The sequence below is a fragment of the Trichosurus vulpecula genome, chromosome 9 (assembly GCF_011100635.1).
Source record: "Trichosurus vulpecula isolate mTriVul1 chromosome 9, mTriVul1.pri, whole genome shotgun sequence".
Classification (NCBI taxonomy): domain Eukaryota; kingdom Metazoa; phylum Chordata; class Mammalia; order Diprotodontia; family Phalangeridae; genus Trichosurus; species Trichosurus vulpecula.
In genome coordinates, this window is record NC_050581.1 from 113,489,462 (window position 1) to 113,505,636 (window position 16,175).

General features: G+C 39.4%; 1 protein-coding gene across 1 annotated transcript in view; it reads left to right on the forward strand.

The window, feature by feature from the left end:
• Positions 1-16,175, forward strand: part of CCDC12 (coiled-coil domain containing 12) — a 79,393-nt gene that overhangs the window by 28,416 nt on the left and 34,802 nt on the right. The window contains exon 2 of the mRNA XM_036739301.1: positions 11,544-11,611. Coding sequence (XP_036595196.1) covers positions 11,544-11,611 — 68 coding nt within the window. The remainder of the gene's footprint in view (positions 1-11,543; positions 11,612-16,175) is intronic.

Genomic DNA, 16,175 nt, shown 5'->3' on the forward strand with positions numbered 1-16,175 from the left:
AGAGAGACTTGGAAGTACCGATAAACTATAAAAGGTTAAAGGGAGAATCAGAAAGATTTATACACCTGCGTGTCCAGTGTTTTCCATGCTTGATTGAAAGGTTTTATTAGATGGCAGTTTTCTGTTTATGAAAGGAATTTATGAAAGAAGAATACATTGGCTCCAGAAAACAGGTTAATAATCAGCTCACAAATGCAGAGTTAGATTTGTCTTACACTTAGTACTTGGATTTGCATTTGTGAAATCTTCAAGTACTTTGATTTTTAGCAGGTTTAAGGAATTAAAATACTCGCAATAGAGTTTTTTATGGAAGGGCAGGGAGATGAAACTTGGTTATCCAAAACCTGTTGTTAATTTAGCCCATCTGAAATTTTTTAACACTGGGTAATTGAAATCTTTGTGCGAATTTAAGTGAGATTAGCTCCCAGTTTTGGTGGTTAAATTTGGCCTTTTTTTTTTCTTTCAGTCTTCTCTAAAGGTAGTAGAGGTCATACTAACAAAAAGGAATACTTATGAAAGCCAGAAGTTGATCTTCTTATAACCTAGAAATGATCTTTTTTTAAATAAATGCAGAAAAGGTAATCAAAATACACCCATGTTTTGTCTTCGATCTGATAAAGGGCCTTCCGCCTGGATGACTGAGTAACCCAGTTTCCTTGCTGCTTCTTTGATCAAAATTCAGGTGTCTCTGTATAGTTTCAGGGAAGATGAACTAACGTTGGGGAAAAAATGTGATCCACCAGCTAATCATTTTTCCATTGTCTATGCCTTTAGGATCAAATGTAAACTTCCCTGTTTGACTTTTAAAGCCCTTTACAACTTGGCCCCAATCTGACTATACAGCCCCACATGTTACTCTTTTTACCACACTGTAGAGTCCAGTCAAACTGGCTGACTTCTTGTTCTTTACATAGGACACTCTATCTCCTGTCTCTTTGCCTTTTCATTATGAACAAGTGGGGCTTGGCTGGCCACAATGATAAGGCAGAGACAGGAGATAGAGAGCCTTGATTGGCTCAGAGCGAATCTAAGTAGCAGTTGTTTCTGTTTTGGCCAGAAACCCTGAAGGTCTTCCTCTCCTAGACTGTTTTTTTTTTTTTTGACTCTTTTTCTACCTCGTTTCTTACCTAGCCTTAGTCACCGAATCACTGAATTCATTCAGTCAAACTGAGACCTGTCGTAGACCTTAGCTTAAAAAGGCCAAGGACTCCCACTGCATCTGGGGCTATCTCCAATTGTCTTGATCTGTATCTTGCTATTGGACCCAGATACCTCCGGAGGAGAAGTTCTACAGGAGAAAAAAAATAGATGTTCAAGCTAAGAGGACTTCTAAGCATTCCTGATGGAAGGACCAGAACTGAATAGAAAATTTGACATTCAAACACAAGACTTAAGAGAAACATAAAAAAATAAACATAAGTGATAAATCATAAGGAACTAAACAAGGTTAACCTGTTTACATTCCTATATAGGAAGATACAAGCTGTAATCCATCAGAATTTTATGAACAGCGGTCTTAAGAGGTAGTCTACTTAGACAAAGTCTGGGTGTGATTCTGTTATGTGGGAATGATCTCAGAAGAAAAATGGGAAGGTGAGAAAGGGATGCACTGGGTGAAGGGAGGAAAGGAAGAATGGGGAAAATTGTCTCACATAAATGAGGCATGGAAGGAGAATTGAGGGGGGTGCAGTAGGCCATACTTGAACCTCATTCTCAGAATAAACATGCACAAATAATTGGGGACAGAAATTCATCTTACCCAACAGGGAAGTGGGAGGAAAAGGAGTTAAGAGAAGGGGAGAGGGAAATAAAAAGGAAGGTAGATTAAGAGAGGCAGTGGGCAGAAGTAAAACAGACTCTTGAAGAGGGGACCAGGTAAAATAGAGAAAGGTAAGTATAAGAGAATAGGATGGAATAAAGTAGACATTTTCTGGGTTGCCTAAGTTCTAGGTCTAGGAGGAGGTGTATTGGGGGAGCTGGACAAAAACACTGACTCCTACTCTGCTATCTTGACAGTTCCTTAGGGAGACTCCTGCACATCTTAAAGTGTTATACGAAAGTTCTAGTTATTGTTTTGAGAACAGGAAATGAACACCTGCTTTAGAAATTTGAGAATAGGATTTAGATTTTTGCAACACAGCTTAAAATATTGATTAGGAATGGAGTGTACTTAAAAAAGGAATAATAAGAATGGAGCCTTTCAGATACAATCAGTCCTAAAGGTTCAGATTGTTGTCTTTACTTCCTACAAAGCTTCCAGATGGGTAATGTAGACAAGAGAGCTTCATTCAGTTAAATCATTTTTAGGTGTCCTCAGTGTGTGTCCCTGTTAAAAATCTTGCCTGGGCTAAGTAAATGTCCTTTTGTTAACTGTTGAATGACCTACATCTTGTTTTGTTCCAATATTAAACCTAAACAATGGGGACTGGCCTGAGTCAGGCTCAGCCTTGAATATGTAAGAAGACTAGAAAGGCCAAAAGGGACCAGGTTTTGAAGAGCTTTACATTTGATCCAAGAGGCAATAGAAGGCCTCTGGACTTTGTTGAGTTGGAAGAGTGTGTGTGATATGATTAGAACTGTGTTTTAGGAAGTCACTCTGAAGGATGAATTGAAGAGGTGGGGAGACTTGAGGAAGGGAAACTATATGGGATGTTGTTGCAGTAACTGTTCAGGTGACCAGTTTTGAAGGCCTACACTAAAGTGTGGGTTGTGTGGAGGGAGAGAATGGGACCCTGGAGGGATTTTGTGGAGATAGAAATGACAAGATTTGGCAACTGATTAAATATGTGAAATGAATGGAAGTGAAAAGTTAAGGATGACACAGAAGTTATAAACCTGGGTGATGGAAAGGGTGGTGTTGCCCTTGAAAGTGATATGTTTGGAAGAACAGTTGGTTGGAAGGGAAAGGCAAATTCTTATTTGTATATGTTGAGTTTGAGATACTTGTGGGTCATGCAATTTTAAATGTCCAGTAAGCAGTCAATAAACATTAAGTGCCTACTATGTGCCAGGCACTGTGCTAAGTGCTGGGGATATAAAAAGAAGCCCAAGACAGTCCCTGCCCTCAAAGAGCTCACAATTTAATGAGAGAAGAAACAACAAGCAAACAAATATGTACAAACAAGCTAATACAGGATAAATAGGAAATGAAAGAGGGAAGGCATTGGGATTAAGAGGGGTTGGGGAAGGCTTTGGGTAGAAGAAGAGATTTTAGGTAGGAATTGAAGGAAACCAGGGAGGATGAGGGAGAGCATTTCAGGAATGGAAGACAGAGAAAATGCCCAGAGCTGAGAGATTGAGTGTCTTGTTTGTGGGACAGCCAGGAGGCTAGTTGTCACTGGATTGAAGAGTATGTGTGGAGGAGTAAGGTGGAAAATAGAAGGGGCTGGGTTGTACTAACCAGAGCATTTTGTATTTGCTCCTGGTGGCAGTAGGAAGCCACTGGAGTGGGGAGGGGGGCAGTGTTTGTGACACTTTGTTTTAGGAAAACCCCTTTGGTGTCTAAATGGAAAATAGATTGGAGCAGGGAGAGACTTAAGGCAGGCAGACCCACCAGCAAGTTATTGCAATAGTCAGTTGATGACAGCTTGCACTAGTGGTGCCAGTATCAGAGGAGAGAAGGGGGTCTGTTTAAGAGATGCTTCAAAAGTATAATTGACAAGCCTTAGCAACAGCTTGATATGGGGGTGGGGTAAGAGATATTGAGGGATTCAGGATGACTCCTAGGTTGTGAGACTGAGATACTAAGAGGCTGATGTTCCCCTCTGTGGTAATAGGGAAAGCAGGAGAGGGGGAGGCTGTAAGGGGAAAGATAATGAGTTCTGTTATGGGCATGTTGAGTTTAAGATGTTTTCTAGAGATCCAGTTTGAAATGTCTAAAAGGCAGTTGGAGATGCAGGATTTTTGCTGCAAGCAAACTGTAGTGGCAGCTAAAAAACAAACGAACCCTAATATAATCTTTGGTGCCATTGAGAAAAAGTCAGTGAACAGGACCAGGGGAATGTGAAGGTGTTGGAGTATTTATTCTACAGACCACATCTGGAGACCCTGTTGTGGCCCAGATCATTGGAAGAACTGGCTAACTTTTCTATTCCAAACACCATTGTCATGGTCACTAGCCTTCTTCTGGTACAGTGGATCACATGGAGCTAGAGGAGTTGAACAAACAGTCCCTTGTTAAAGTTATAGTATAGCACCCTCAGGTAGAAGCACTGCTAAAGGAGATATAAAAGCAGTCAGAGAATTAAAAATAGGTCAGAGCAGCTGGCAGGAAGAAAGGACATGTCTCGGATTCTTCTGAGCTCCTGCCAACGTCTCCAAAATGATTTTTATGCTTCTCTTGTCCAAAGGGCCTGTAGCTAGGTGATCAGTCCCCCAGGGGCAAAACTAACCCCAGCTGTCTTCAGCCTGCACCACGGCTTCCTTGCTATAGTCTGTGGGGGTTGGGGGGGGTCATTAACTTACCCACAGTAGTGACCAGCATCGAAGCTTGACCTTAGATAAATCACCAGCCTCTGTGAGTAACTTTGGACTCATTGTCCTTGATTGTTTTCTTTAGACCCCAGATCCAGTGACTTAGCAGTTCTTCTATGTCATTCATCCCAGTTATCTACTGACCCGACCATTACCCGACTGCAGACCTCTCCCACTGTTCTAATAGCCTCCTAATCCAATTCCCTATTTCTGGTCTCTTCTTTTTCTGGCCCATCTTCTATACCAGGGCTTCTTAAACTTTTTCCACTTACGACCCCATTTTTGTTCAGCAGAGTTGGCATTGCATGGCCTGAGTCATGTGCAGTGCAAAGTGTGCACGCTCTGTGTTCAGAACCAAGGCTGCAGTGAAGTCCTGTGATGCAGCACCATTGGGCAAATGCTGCCAGAAACACCTCAGATTTGTTATGCGTTTGATTTTTAATTAATTCTTGGTTGTTGCACTTTCAGAAACCTTTTACTGTTTCCAGTGGGGTCAAGACCAGCAGTTTAAGAAGTGCTATTCTATACAACTGACAAATAAACTTCCCATGTCATTTCTTTGCTCAGAAATCTTTAGAGGCTTCCCAGTGTTTGGAAGATAAAATATAAACTCAGCTTTAAGACCCTATACAGTTTTGCTGCCACCTATGTTTCTAGGCTTATTAAGTATTTATAATAACCCTTTCTACACTGTACATTCCTGCCAAGCTGGTCCAATAGCTATTCCTTGAAGTGGATGGCTAACTCCTATCTTGGTGCCCTTTGTTCAGACTATCTCCCATCCTTGGGATGTTACTCATTCTTTGCCTTTGGAATCCTTAGGTTTCTTTGAGGCGAAATTCAGGTGTCACTTCTATGGAAGCCTTTTATTCGTAATTCTTTGTTAATTTTCTTGTTAAGCCAAAGGCAGAAGTATAGGTAGGAGGTGTAAGAGGTGTGTGTGTGTGTGTGTGTGTGTGTGTGTGTGTGCGCGCGTGCATAATTCCAGATTGTGCCCTTTTATACTTTTACTAATACATGAAACATACTGCATCTGTCTTCATCTTTTTGTTATGTGGCTTGTATTCAGGAGCCCGAAGTTGCATTTTTCTCCCCAGACCTGATAAGTGGGAAAGCAGTTCATCAAGCATGTCTTCTCAACTCAGAAGAAAATGATACTGTATTTTCTTCAGACTCTGGAGGTGTCTATCTGCTCTTGTGTAATTATTTTCAGAAATCCATGCTTGGCTACTCTCAGAAAGACGAACAACTTTGGCCTGAATATTGCCTTGCAGGCTAATTAAGTATTGATAGGGTGAACTGCATTATGTAAGTATTTCTGTGTTCCAGAACACTTCTTGCTCTCTCTGGCAAAATAATTGTGAATCTATGAACAGGGTGTGCTTCCTGAACTCTTGAGTTGGGTTTGATTTTTAGGGGAAATTGCCCCTGTTGCATGGTGGCTCTGAGGCAGCTGTTGGAGAGTCTCAGTGGATATGGTCCTTCCTTTGTTATTATGAAATTAACTGAGCAATTTTGAAACTAGATCAGAGGGAAATGGCTTTTATTTAAAATTTTACCTGGGAGAATTTTACCACTGCCAAGGACATACTGTATGTTGATCTGAACTTTGACTTTTCTTCTCAGGGAGCCATTATCAATCTCTATAAAACCAAACTCATTAAAAAGGCATAAGGGAAAAATAGAATCTGCATTCTATAAACCAGTAGGCTTGACTTATATTCCTGGGAAAATTCTAAAATGTATAATTAAAGAGATGGCTGTGATAACAGAGAGCCAACATTACTTCATTAAGAACAAGGTGGGCCAGATTAACCTTATTCCTTTCTCAACAAGATTGCTAGTCTGGTAGAGTCTGGGAATTCTGCATGCAGCTTAGTGGATAGAGCACTGGACCTGGAGTAAGGAAAACTCCTCTTCCTTCGTTCAAATCTCGTCTCAAACACTTGCTAGCTGTTTGACCCTGGACGAGTCACTTAACCCTCTTCGCCTCAGTTTCCTTATCTGTAAAATGAGCTGGAGAAGGAAATGGCAAACTGTTCCAGTGCCAGGAAAACCCCAAATGGGGCTACAGAGAGTCCTTCACCACTGAAACAACTGAAAAACAGCAACAACAAATTTTTTTTTGATGCTTGTTTTTAAAAAATACATGGCTCTCACTTAACAAGGGTGCTTTTTCTCATGCCATAGAACCTGCCCCTCAAGGAGTTTAGCTAGGCAAAACAAAATAACCCTTTGACCATGTTTGACAATTTGTTTCATTCAGGGGTGCTAGGCAGTGAATAGAGCACCAGCCCTGGAGTCAGGAGGACCTGAGTTCAAATATGGCCTCAGACACTTGACACATGTACTAGCTGTGTGACCTTGGGCAAGTCACTTAACCCCAATTACCCTGCCTTCCCCCCTCCAAAAAAACCAACAAAAAAACCCAGACAATTTGTTTCATTCCATTTCATTCATATTCCATAATCTGTCTACTTAGAGGGAAGAGGGCCTGCTTTACCTGAATTTCACTGAAATTATCAGTAGTCACTGCATCAATCATAGTTCTATTGCTTTTAATATTATTACTTAGATTTTAGCAAAGTTTTGATAGAATATCTTTTTCTCTTCTTGTGACAATCAGAGAGATGTGAGTTAAGTGTAATATAGCTAGATGAATTTGGAATTGGTTAAATGACCAGACTCAAAGAGCAGTCATCAGTGGTTCAGTGTCATCTTGAAATAATGTCACTAGGAATTCTTTAGGGATCTGATCCATTTGTGGTTAGCCCTGTGTTTAATATTTTTATCAGTAGATAAGCATTTATTAACTGTTTTCTGTGTTCTAGGCACTGTATTAAGCATTGGGGCTACAAATACAAGCAATGAAGACAGTCCCTTCCTTAAGGAGTTTACATTCTAATAGGAGAAGATAACACATAAAGGGGAGCCTGGAAAGAGGGGGTGGGAGAGAAGTCCAGAGTTGTGAGTGAAGAAGATGAAGAGGAGCATAGCTAGGTCTCCTCCTGGAATACTGGTCAGGGCAGGTAGTTGCCAACTAGGAAAGCAGGGCTGCTGGTGGGAAGGGGCCTGACTGGTGAGGAAGATGTGGAGACTTGGATTAAGGCATAGATGACATGCTTATCACATTTGTAGATGATACAGCTGGGAGAGATAAGTAAAACACTGGAAGACAGTCATGATTTAAAAAGGCTAGGATGTTGGGTCATCAAGTAATGATGAAATTTAATAGCGATAAATGTCAGGTTTTATACTTAGGTTCAGAGTTTTTACTTCACAAATGCAGGATTGGGTAGACACAACTGGTCAGCACTTCCTCTGGAAAAGATGTGGGGTTTTGGTGATCTACAAGCTAACTTTGAATCAACAGTGTGTAATGGCATCCAGGAAAATGAATATGACTTTGGGCTGCATTCTGAAGGGCACAGGTCCAGGGATAAAGAGCTGATGGTTCTGCTGTTTTCTGCCTATGCTCAGACTATATCTGGAGTGTTCTAGTTAGTTCTGGGCATTTTGTTTTAGGGAGACAATTGCTAGAACAGACAGTGTCCAGAGGATAGTGACCAGGAGTTGAGGGCTTTGAGTTTATGCCATATGATGTTTGGTTGAAAAAATTGTGGGTGTTTAACCCAGAGCAGAGAAGAGTTGGAGGAAACATGCTAACTGCCTTCTTTTATCTAAAGAATTGTCATGTGGAAAAGGAATTAGATTTGTTCTTGAATGAAGGATGGAAATGTCAGAGGCAAATTTAGGCTTCATTTAAGGAAAAATTTCCTAACATATCTTTCTGCAAATGAAATGGGCTGCCCCAGGAATGTCAAGCTCCCTCTCATTAAAGGATTTGGAGTGGAGGCGGACTGACCACTGGCTTAGAACATGGTTGATGTGATTTGTTTTTCAGGAATGAGATAGCAATCAAGGCCCCTTGCAACTAGGAAAGCATAATATTGTCTCTGTCCTGGAGAACTGTACCATATGATTAGGTAGTCAAGACTTGTATAGGAAGATAGGTAACAACAGGGTTAGTGCCAAAAGTGTATTTTATATAGTAAGGAATATGTTTTTTAAAAAATGAATTTATTTATTTTTAGTTTTCAACATTCACTTCTATAAAATTTTGAGTTCCAAATTTTCTCCCCCTCTCTCCCCTCCCCCCACCCCATGACAGTGTGCAATCAGATATAGGCTCTACATATACATTCATAATAAACATGTTTTCACATTAGTCATGCTGTAAAGAAGAATTAGAACCAATGGGAGGAACCATGAGAAAAGAAACAAAAAAAAAAGAGCAAATCGTATGCTTCGCTCTGCATTTAGACTCTATAGGTCTTTTTCTGGATATGGTTAGCATTTTCTATCTTTTGGAGTTGTCTTAGATCCTTGCATTGCTAAGAAGAGGTAAGTCTATCAAAGTTAGTCATTGCGCAATGTAGGAATATGTTTGAACTACCAGTTTGTAGCAGTCCATGGCTTCTGGGTATATGGGGGAAGAGGGTGAGATTTGAAATTATTAGTATTAGGATAGTTGGTGATAGTAGTTGTAATATCAATTCTTTGTGTCCTTAAATTATACCTCGTTCAAATCATAGTAAAAGAGATGTCATGAAATTTTTTATTTTTATCTAACAAACTTTTATTTGTTTGCATTTTGACAATTTCATTTAGATACAGTTGTTTTGCTATAAGGTTAAAGATGTGAATATGACTTGGGGAGAAGAAAACAACTAGATTCAGAATCAATTTTCTTCCTATAATTTAAAACATGAAAATTCAGAATTTTCATGAGACAGTTTCTCATTTCATGGGACAGATTTTAATTCCATTTATGAAATACTCCATGGCAATGGATTCTGTTGGAGGTTGAGAGCCTTAGCCCTACTGCTGGCTAGTACAGCTCTATGCTAGCTTAGTTTATGTTGTGTTTCAATGTAAGTATCAAAATTACTTTTTTTCATTAAAAAGAAAGTATTGATAGTCAAGACTTCTCATTAGTTTTGGTGGATCCTCGTAATTAGGTGAACTTAATGAAATTTGAATAGAATATTCCTTGTTCCAGGTATCTGTGTACTCAGAGACTGCATACAATGGTACTTGGATTAAATTTTAACCCCGTCATCAGAATAACAACTGTGTCTTTTCTTTCTCCTTTATCCACTTCAGCACTAAGTATAGTGCTAGGCATTTAATAGGCATTTTAAAAATAAAGAAAATAAGGATCATAGACTGGGCTAGAATGGATCTTAGAGATCATGTAATCTAATCTTCTAATTTTATATGTAACAAATCTGCTGGGTCCTGGGGAACTGACTTCCTATCTTACTAAGAGTACTGAACTCTGGACTCATGTGGTCTGAGTTCAGTCCTAGGAGAGCCTGGCTCCATAGAGAACGAGTAAGATTTTTTTCCTCATTGTCATTGAGTCATTACACCCCTGCCCCAGAATATACTCTGGGGAAATGTCTTTTTTTTTTTTTTAATTTATTTTCAACTTGGCATTCTCTGCCTCTCCTTTCTCTTCTCTCTGTTGAGAAAACAAGAAAAATGAAACCTGTTACATACATGTATAATCAAGCAAAGCAAATTCTTTGGGGAAATATCTTAAATAAAGCTTGGGAATGGTTCATGTTTCTAGAGTCTCCCCAAAAGGGATTAATAGGGCTCCTTCCAGAAAAGTACTCAGCATATTAGTAGATCATGTATAGGATAGTTATTTATTTCCTCCATCATTATGGAAATAATTGAAACATGGCGCTCATATCTGTAATTTCCTTCTGCTGGAGGAGGCTAGTGGATGACTTGAGTTTAGAAGTTCTTGTCTATGATAAAGCTAAAGCCAATCAGGTATCTGCATTACGTCTGATACTCTTGTGGTAAGCCCATAGGAACTGAGGGGCACCAGGTTGCCAAATGTGAACTGGCCCGGGTATGTACCTATCAGCAACGGGGGCTGGCACTTGGGGACCTCTATACTTCAGACTTGTGAGGGATAAGGAGACATAGTCTCCAAAAAAACCCCAAATGACATCCCCCAGACTTATAGGTGCACATGAAACAGTAACCCATAACTCCTAAAACATGAAATATTTTGTGGTCTACTGAACAGCCGTTTTGTCTTTTTCTTGACTCTAATGTCTGAGCAACTTCCTCACAGTTTATTCCTTCTAGCAGTCAGTCAACAAGCATTTGTTAAAAGCCTGCTATGTGCCAGGACTGTGCTAAGCACTGGAGAATACCTTTCTTTTAGTGGCCATCCTCTTTGATAAGTGTTGTAACAAACTGAAGTCACCTGGAACCTCTAAATAACTCCAGACCTCTTGAGTCTATGAGGTAACCACTAAAGTTGGGCATGTCCATCTTGGGACCATTCTTTGGTCACCTGTGCTCAGGGAAAGAAACAGAGTAGAAGAGGCAGCTAGGATTTTTGAAATTAGGTCACAGGCTCACCCAGATGAATATATAGTCTTCCTCTCATGTGGGAGCAGCTACCATAGCTTGGGGATGGGGAGTCAGAGAGCTGTCCAGCTCTCAAGCCATATGTTCTGAAAAGAGGAAGAAGGAAAGCAGGAGTTAGTTGCTTCTCCCATTAAAGTCAGAGTGGGCAGTTCTTGGCTGCTCAGTGGCCCCAATATGAGGTCGAAGAGGCAGTTGGGACCAACCAGAATCATTTGGTTTTGAATACCCTTTAGGAAGGGATATGCCCAGCAGAAGGGGCCAAGGTACATGCTCAAATCTCTAGGGGGTGTACTCCAGTCTGGCAGATGGGGGTGAGAGTTTGGAGGGGGGTTGTGCTGATTTCCCTCCATTACATAGGGAGGAGAAAACAGACCCAGAGAGGGAAGTGACTTGCCATAAGTAGCAGAACCAGGTTCTGAACTACCTGCTTGGGATGCCAAAGTCAGAACCCTTCCCCACTTTACCAGATTTAGTGAACAAAGGAATTACAGCAATTGCTAAATGCTGAAAAGTGTTCCCACTTTATCTCTAACATGTATGTTTTGAATACTTGTTATTCCAAAGACAGAGGTTAAACTTAGTGGGGGGGGGTTTCCTTTACTGTTTTGCAGAATAAGGAAGATGAGGAACCAAAAAGTAAACACATCAAAGAAGAGGAAGAAGGAGGCGAGAAACACAGGTAATAGATTTTTTTTTGTTTGCTTGTTTATGATATATGATATATCATATATGATATTATGGTGACCTGTTGTATAATTTGGAGCAAACCATTCAGGCAATTTAAGCCATGTTGTAACCTACTAAATGTTCTCATTTCCCTCCTTCCTACATCTAGCAGTGTGTATTAGAAGGAGCACTGTAATGGAAATCTGGAAGCCTGGGTTCTAATCTTTGTTATGCCATTAATGAGTTGTGTGATCTTAAGCAAGTAACTTCCTTTTTCTGGTCCTTAAAGCAGATGATCTCAAAGGGATCTTTGGTTTTAATATTTTGTGGTGGTAAAGGTGATGGCAGTGGACTGAAGGAACAGTACCTATTTAGAGGATTTGGTTTTGCATTTTTACTTGTTTTTTTCTAGACCTGACCCAATTTCTTCATGCTCTGAGCTGCTTCTGTGTGTGCCAGTTTCCATGACTGATTTAACTTTTTAGTATCCTTAGGGAAAATTTTGTCTGTCTCTCCCCTATCTTACAGGTAGAAAGAATAATAGTAATAGCTGACATTTATGTAGAATCATATGGATTACAAAGCATGTTCACAGATGTATAACTCGATACTCATCACAACTCTGCCAAGTAGGTAGTGCAAATATTATTCCCTCCGTTTTACAGATGACGAACCTGAAACTCAGAGAGTTTAGGCCCAGGGTCATAAAGCTGCTTAATGGCAGAGGCTGGATTTGAATCAACTGTGTCTTTAGACTTCAAGTACACTGCCTTTTTCATTTCATAACAATTGCCTCCATGAATTAAGAAGATGTACATTTATATCTACATAAGAATACTACTAAAATTTACCAGCTCTTCATTGTGGGGAGACAGAGTTTGGCTCAGCATAAGACAGATCTTCCTAATACAGTTTTCCAGAACTAGAATGGACTGCTTCAGGGATTCATCATTTCCTTATAATATTAATAGTAAAAATAATGGACTCTTACATAGTGCTTTAAAGTTTGCAAAGTGTTTTATGCATATATAAATGACATGTACGTATATACACATATATACATACACACATCTCTCCCCCTGCCCTGGCCTCCCCCCCATATATATGTTTAAAAATCTCACTTGCACTTCTCAGCAACCTTGGGAGGTAGATATTTTAGGGAGTTTGTCTTCATTTTCCACGAATGTATTTAATAGAAAGTGATGCTTAGAAAGGTTAACTCATTTGCATATGATCACACAGGTACTTGGTAGGATTTGCACCTAGGTCTTCCTGTTTCTAAGTCTGTTGCCAGATCCTCTGTAATATGCTGCCTCATTGTAGGGTCTTTCTATAGGTCCTATTTGATCTTTTTTGTCCCAGGGATTCATGATTTTAGTTGGAATTAAATTAGGTGACTACCAAGAATCTTAAGAGTTGGAAGAGATCCCTGTGGTCAATTAGGCCTGCCCCTGCAGAATCAGCACTGATTCTCTAGTAGGATATTTGGGAAGTGAGTGCTTTCACATGAATTTTGATGATAACTATTGTTCACTTCCTTAAAGGTAAACACTTCAAGAAACAAACAAACTCACTTTTTGTGGCTTCACATGCTCTCTCCCCTCTTTAGAGAGGATCTGGAACATAATTTAATCTTTGCTTGATAACTCTGAGTCATTTTTAGGAGCCTTGATTATTTTAATAGACTGGAGTACAGTGTGTTGAGGTCTTACAGAGAGGGCTTCTTTCTACTCTGTTTAACAAAGAACCCTAATCTAATGTATTTTAGAGTTCAGAGGATCATCACTTTAGAGTGGCAAGACTCCTTAGAGGTCGTTGAACCCAACTTCCTTATTTTACAGAAGAGAAATCTGACACAAAGAAAGATCAAGTGATTTGCACAAGGTCAAATAAATACTAAGTGGCAGAGCTGCGATTTGAATCCACTTACCCTTACCCAAATCCAGTGCTGTTTCCATTGTGCCTCCCAAGAATAAGGACTCTTGTTTCTGTTCTCAGTTATGTCTGCCTCTAGCAGCCTCCCTTATTAGCAACCATGACCGCCTTTTCTTTCCAGTTTAGTGCTTTTCAGCTTCTATAGACTGGGAAGTGAGATAACCAGTGGTTTTTAAGACTGTGCCTAAAATAAATAAAGGGACTGTAAGTATAAGATCTCCAAGGATCTTCCTTTGAGTAAAGTATGTATATTTTAGTGTACAGACTTTGCGATACTGATGTATGTAGAAAGATACTGAAAATATGGAGAAAGATTGTATCCTTTCTAGGGGAGTATCATGAGGGACAATAAAAAACATTTTTGAGTGGTCTCATAAGATTTTCACAGAACCACATAGATAATGTATGAGATAACAGGACCATTTGTTCATTTGAGCATGGTTATAGACTTACGTTGTTTTCCCATTAGAGAGGCTAGAGGCAGGCACAGTTGGCAACAACAAAAGTTTCAAACAGATATGAGAAGTCTAAAAAGCATGATGGACTCAGGCCATTTAATAAAGTCCACAAAGTTCTGAAGAACTACTAGGCTCCTTCCACTGTGATAAAGTTTTGGTAAATGACAGACACAAGTAGTATTGATTTGGTTCTGTAGGAATCTACAATTTAATTAAGAAGGCAAATCTAACACACACAAAGCAAAGTAAATATTAAATTTTGTAGCATGCTTACTAACTGTAAGTATAGAGGAGTTCGGAAGAAAGAAGTGATGAGCTTTTCTTTGAATAACAGCCAAAGAAAAGCTTCACAAAAAAATGGTGGTAACTGGGTTCTTAAAGGCTATGCCTATAGAGTGCAACCTCCGGCAGGTTCTGCTGTGCTGTTTCTGCCTTAAATGTTGTCCTGGCAATAGACTCTGTCTGCTTTTGATTGACTGACAGCTAGAAATGGAGAGGTTCATCACTGATAGGCAGTCCACTTGTTTTCTGACCATAGCTACTCATAAAACAAAGAAACATACAAAACTATTCTTAGTCCCTTGTGGTCACCTTTCACTTCTGTGGTGATAGGGGCAGAGTAGTGGAAAAGGTGACGGAGGATACTAAGACTCAAATAGTTTTTAGACTATTTATAAACCTTTACTCAGCTTTTGGTACTTGAAATGTGAGATCCTTGTCCAGTGACTTGGTAGACATACTACTGGAGGTAGACATACTACTGGATTATAATCATAATCTGCTTGGACATTCTCATTATAAATGAAACTAGAAGACAAAGGGATGTGGCAGTGAAATTGAAGACTACCATTGAGATTTCCCTTAGAGAGGCAAATAGTGTTGGTGGAGTTGGTTTTCTTATGCTTCCAAAGGCAACAAGGACCATGTTTTCATGGGACACTTAGTCATCTAGTATTGTGTTCCTTATGCTAAGTATTTTCAGAGAAGCCGCTGTGAAAATCACTGGAGCTTATATGCCAAATACATATCACAGAGGATCAGGAGGTAGAGAAAGTCTATGAAGAACTTGATAAAACCAAACGAAATGGTGACATAAGTTTTTATTGATGTCTTTTTTTTTATATCATAGTTTTCCCCCAAATCTTTGTCTCTGTCCCTCCCTGAGAGCCATCTTGTTTAACAAATAGTATTTTTTAATGACCAAAAAAAAAAAAAGAAAAGGAAAAAAAATTGACCCAATTAATCAATACATTGAAAAAGTCCAAAAATATGTGCAATGTGTAATACCTGTAGACCTCCCACTCCATAAAGGGGTACGTTGAGGGTATCCTCTCAAATCTCTTCCTTTGACTCATACTTGATCTTTGGAGTCTTGTTACATTCACTTTTGATTTTTGGTGTGTGGTTGTGCTTTCCATTTTCCTTGTTGTAGTTATTGTGTTTATTGTTTTCTTGGCTCTATTGACTTCACTTGCATTTATTCGTGTAGATGTTTTCATGCCTCTCTGTATTCATCACATACATAATTTCTTACAGCACAATAATACTCTTATCAAGTTCATGTCCCTCAGTTTGTTTAGTTATTCCCCAGTTGATGGGCTTCTACTTTGTTTTCAGTTCTATTCTATCACAAAAAGTGCTGCTATAACTATTTTGGTGTACATAGTATATGTACCATGTCCTTTAATATCTGGTTCAAAGGATATTTGCATAATTCCAAATTGCTCGCCGAAAGGCTTGTATCACTTCATAGCTCTATCAACAACGTATTAGTCATTTCACAGACCCTCCAACATTATTATTCATATGGTTTTAAAGATCTCTAGAAGAAATTCCATAAATCTCTCTCACTTGTCTTTTCCCAGGTCCTTCCCAGGCTTTATGTCTTCTGTGTGTTAATTTGAAATGATATTTCATTTTAAGAAGCCCATACAGTGACTGATCTTATCAGATCAAAGGAAATCAATACATGACTTAATAGAAACCCATAGTGTCATAAATGTAGAAAGTAGTTTAGTCCTTTTCTGTTTTCTCTCTCCCTGTGCTTCTGTAAGTCCTACTTGTACTGGCTTCCATACTGTCTAGTGCCTAGTCCTGCCTTCAGCTTGGACAGCACCTACCCCAATTCAGGTACTTGCGAAAATATTATTAAAAATAGTCAAGGGCACATCGGTAGAGAAAGTT